This window comes from Tigriopus californicus, chromosome 11, assembly GCF_007210705.1.
Source record: "Tigriopus californicus strain San Diego chromosome 11, Tcal_SD_v2.1, whole genome shotgun sequence".
Lineage (NCBI taxonomy): Eukaryota > Metazoa > Arthropoda > Copepoda > Harpacticoida > Harpacticidae > Tigriopus > Tigriopus californicus.
This window is the reverse complement of record NC_081450.1, coordinates 11,428,315-11,433,607: the sequence shown is the minus strand read 5'-3', so window position 1 is coordinate 11,433,607 and position 5,293 is coordinate 11,428,315. Positions and strand designations below refer to the sequence as shown.

Here is a 5,293-nt window from a genome sequence, read left to right as displayed (position 1 = left end):
TGAATCATATAACTTGACTAATTTAAGTTAATCCATGAACACATGTGGATATGTTTGAATTTATTTGCCAATCAATCTGAAATTTTAGATTCTTTCTAGACATCTTTGGGGCTTACATGATTTTTTCTCCGAGAATCTGAAACCATCATCATCCTTCATTGATAGTTTTTAGACTAAGGGCCCGGGATGTACCAACCTCACATTTCTGTTTTCGACGGATCGTCAAGAAAATAGCTGAATCACTCAACCTCGTAAACAGCCTAGAAGCTCATCATTTCTTAGCGTTGCCAGAAGGCATTTTTGAATGCCACTTTTTCAAAATTTGGCATATGTCAAGACCCCCTGGGCATTGAGGCATCTTGAACCTTTTTTTAAATTGTGTAGGCATTTTCTAAAACTTCCCAGTGCAGTAAACCCGGAATATTGGCATTATTTGAAGGCAACGCTGGGATTATGAATCTCAGAAGACCTGGCAGCAATGTCATTGATATGCTGCAATCAATGCATTTGTTTCAAAATGAGTGGAAAATATAGTAAAATAACCATCATTTTACAGGATATTGTATACTTTATGATTGACAACGAGTCAATACTTTGGTAACCTTTGTTTCAACTGAAACTACTTGGAAATGCATATTTTCACAAGTTTTTAGTGCTAACGTTAAAAACATCACTTTTTCTAAACCTACCATTTTACAATACCTACCTTTTTTAGCACAAATTAATGGGAAAAGATTAGGACGAAAAGTCGCTAGTTTTTTTAGCATACCATGAAAATAGCTCTTAGATCTTGTTATCGCTATTTGGATGCACAAAGTGTTTGTAATATCAATCTTATAGGATTTGAAAGGTCTCTCAGAAGGATTGGTGGTGCATTTATGGTGATAGAATAGATCAGCAATAAGTTGGTCAACAAAAATACATTGTTAAAGTCAGGCATCTTAGAGCGTATTCTTGTGTTTCTCTGTTTGTTTATCCAAAAGGAGAGGAGGGGGGGTTGGAGAATGAAAAGCATTGTAGGCTGCCTTCATCTTGCTTTGTATTGAAAATTTGGCCAGATTCTCTGTCAAAAGGTGACTGATTCTTCCCAGTATCGATGAAGTAAAAATTTGTTTGACCCTGAGCAAAGTCAAAACAGTAATAAAAAGGTGGTTTCGCTCAATAAAGTATGTGAAGGAGAATTTTGAAAAGTCCGGATTAGAACAAAAAACACGACTATAAAAAAACTAATTTTAGGAAAAAATCAAAATTCACTTACTTAGCCACCTTGTTAAAGCAAGACCAAATGGCGGAAATGATTGACAAAATTGTTAAAAAAACTTATGGCAGTCTTGACCATATAGGCACATCCTCCATCAAAAACATCTGACCAAAATACAAATTTTTGCAACATGTATTGATTCTTTGACTTTTTGATAAAGGCAAAGTCTGATATTTGTATCCTAATGAATGAAGCAATTCTACTAAAACATTTGATGCTTCTTTACAGGGATGGAAAAGTACTTCCGGGGAGGTTATATCACTCGGCAACATGGATCAATGTCAGAGGGTCACGTAGATGCGATCCAACTGGAAATTCCCAAGGAACTTCGTCAAGATGGCGGTCCTGTGGTGTTGGATAAATTTGCATAATTTTTGGGTTGTGCTATTGTCAAATTTTTCCAAAGACATTATGAGAGACCAGAGGATGGTCATCTATCAAGTAGTGTTTGATAAGAGAGCTTTAAAATACATCTATTGTTATTCATTCACTAAGGCTTGAAAGGACAGTTTAGAGACTGTAAAACGCTCACGTCCAAGATTCGAGTCGTCTGCTTTTATCTAACTGAAACCGGTCTCGTAAAGCTTTGTCAGCTGGAGTACGTTGTGCGAACCTTCCAAGTGACCATGGAAACTCTGCCACTGATTTGTGGCTAAATGTTAAATAGGTGTTTTTTTGGTGCAGTGATTTCATGTCAGGAGTAACACAAGCACAATGCAAGTGTTTTTCAACACGTTTACCGTTAAATACATCACGAGATGCAGAGAAGGGACAAGCATGTGATATAACTGTCGATTGGAAAGGATTTAGAACGCACACTTGCTTAAGTATACAAATATTCATATTAAATGATACACCGCCGCCTGCTCTAGTTTCAGTACCTGCACTTTATATACCTGTCAGTGTTTGGTATACTCATAGATAATTGTCCAGCTGAGGCGAAATCAGTCACAAACAAACAAAATAAGTAGATCTTGAGATAAAACAAGAGGGCAGTCGCAGCATCAGCTCTTTCTTACAATGAAAAACTTTTTATACCTCCTACTGGTGGCCATGTTCTCGAGATCTGGCTCGTCGTGCCAATCCCGACGGGATGATCCATCGAAAGCACTGAATTTGGTGGAAGTAAGTAATAACTTGATAGGCTGATGGCTTTTCATTTTCGTTTGGACTTAATCGATCAATTGGTCAGTTTCATAGTGGGACGTTGCCAATCATTCTCACTGTTCCACATGGTGGCGAAATTCGGCACCCTGACATTTTGAACCGGATGAATGGTTGCCGGGGAACAGATGGAACGTGCCAGTTCCTTAAAGATCCCTCATGCGCTTCAACGACTGAGTGCAAAGTGGTCAACTTCCAAGATATGAGCACAATTGATATCGCTTGGACGGTGGCCAATCAAATTGAGGACACATTGGGTGGCAGACCTTTTATGGTAATTTCCCACCTTCATAGGTAAAATATGTTTGCCAAATCTTGAAAGTTGCGGAAGATGTTAAAAAGGGTTGAAAGTTGAAATTTTGTAGAAGAAGCTTGAATATTTAAGCAGACCAATGTATACGTTTCAAACGAGCAATGGCGATGAAAAAAAAGTCTCGTGTTTGCCACACATTGTCCCAACGACAGGCTCAAATAAAGGGTTCTTCAAAAGAAACTGAAAATCAAACGATGTGCGTATTTTTGATATGTTGAGGTTTATAGAAGCATGAGGAGGAGGGATAAATCCATTAGCAATAAATGAATAAATGTAGTAGGCTTCCATTAGCAAAACTGTCCGTAGAATTTGATCATAGCCTGACGTGTCTTGAAATCAAAATTCAAGAGTCACAAACACTTTTTCTTTGGAAAATCATCCTCAATGCCACAGGTCTTGATTGGCATTAATTTGATAACAATGGGCGTTTATTATCATGTTGGATGATTGTCCAATTATGTGATGTTAAGTTCAAGTTGATTTGGCTTTATAATCAACCAACTCAAACTCGTTGGTAAACCAAGTACAATTTGAAGATCAAAAGTTACAAAATATAGCCATTCATTTAAATAGTTTTTGGAATTACATACCCTGCAGTGGTTACAAATGCCCGTAAAAAACAAACCCAAAGATGGTATAAGAGACACAATCATTTTAGAGGCTTTCATTGCAAGAAGTTTCTCACTGGATATACGTATGTGTATACAGTACAAATATTTTCACACTTGGTGGTTTTATATGTTGCATTTCTTTTGAAACACCCTATGGTTTACAGAATAGTTAGTGCCTTCTAAAATAGGAAGCATGAATGTCTACATAGTCTATTTCAAGACATAAATTGATTTGGGGGCATATAAAATGATTTATTATGAATGTATTTTTTTGTTTTGGCTCTCGTTTCTTGATTGTGTTTAGTTTTTTTACAAGCCATTATTTCTTTCACTTCAAGTTATTACTAATAACATTGGTTTCCTTGTGCTCTTTTTGCCAAAAATTAGAATGAAACTGGATCCCAATCGAGAATTGGACGAGGCCGCTCAAGGAGATGAGATCGCCACCACTGCCTACCTCGATTTCCACAACTTGATCAATGACACCAGGGCCTCCATTGGAACCGGCATTCTTTTCGACCTTCATGGTCAAGGTCACAAACAGAACAGCACCGAGGTTGGTTACCGGATATCTACATCAGAATTAAATGCCGGGATCGTGGCAGCAGAAAACTCTAGCATTCGAGCGTTGGCGGAGAGACTTAATTTGCCTGGAAACGAATTGATCCAAGGTGCACAGAGCTTTGGTGCTTTATTAGAGGGTCAAGGGTTTCGGGCTCTCCCGTCTCCCCGACAACCTATCCCAGGTGAGCCAGATTCCTACCAGGATTGCAATTACTATCAAAGAAACCCCACTTACTCAGTTGCTTGCATTCTTTAATTTGGTCTAGGCGAGGATAAATACTACAGAGGCGGATATATTACCAATGTCCATGGATCCTTGAATGGAGGTCAGGTGGATGCAATTCAATTGGAAATGCCATCTGAATGGCGTTATGAAGGAACCTTGGACCAACGTAATGTGTTTGCGAAAGCAGTGGGTGAGGCCATTGCTGAATACTATGAGCTCCACTACCTTTGATTGAGGCAATATGAATTGTCGTTCTTAAATTCCACCGGAGTGTCTACACTTCAAAGAATGCAAGTTAATAAAGTTGTTTTTATGATGCTTTATGTTTTTGCCATTCAAGTGTAATAAACGTTGTCATAAATTACTTCGAAATGTGATACCGACAAGACGTTTCAAGTTATGAAGTTGCAAAATGGATCCACCATCTCAATGCCATCTAGTCATTTCTTTTGTTATAATTTTTTTTTCGCTTGCTTGGAATCCATTCGAGGATCCAAGAGATGAGCATCCTCATATGGCTCCAAATATGAGCTTGAGTTTGTTCATGAACCAACTCGACGATTCCGATTTGACCCTTTTTGAGCGAAGTCAAAAATTTAAGAATTCCAACATGGATCGAGGATATTGGGAAAACCAGGAAGAAGGCCACCAAATTGGTAGGAACACAACTCTTAGTATTCTTCATGCGAGTGAATGCAATTATAGCCTTGACAAGTTCCCAAGGCATGGAACTCCGGAATATGATCGTGGAAAAGACCAGGGAGATCTTGTCCGTGGGAAGCATTGCTTTGAGTGAGGAGGTGGCTCTGAGCTTCGTCACTTCCATTTTCAATAACACCCTTAATGTGGAACACGCTGGAGAAAAAAAGGACCTGACGAATTCTCCACTACTCATTGACATAGGCTGCAATGGAGCCCTGCCGCTCTAATGTCGACCGGGGGAGAAATATCGCTCGATTTCGGGGATTAGTAACAACCTTCGCTATCGTTTATGGGGCACTGCAAGTCATCAGTTCAAGCGGTTGATTCCACCACATTATGCAGATGGTAGAGGTAAAGTTGATTATTATATCAAATTTGTACATTAGGGGATGTTTGGTCTGGATTTTAAGGTTGGGATGCCCATTGATTTTTTTATTGTCGAAAGAGGTCAG

General features: G+C 38.7%; 1 protein-coding gene across 1 annotated transcript; it reads left to right on the top strand.

Moving 5' to 3' along the window:
- Positions 1-2,153: 2,153 nt before the first annotated feature.
- Positions 2,154-4,503, top strand: LOC131891043 (uncharacterized; the record flags this gene model as incomplete). Its single annotated transcript, XM_059240533.1, is given in 4 exon segments — positions 2,154-2,386; positions 2,454-2,719; positions 3,737-4,095; positions 4,180-4,503. Coding segments are annotated over 4 exon segments (921 nt in total). The 3' UTR covers positions 4,371-4,503.
- Positions 4,504-5,293: the final 790 nt, after the last annotated feature.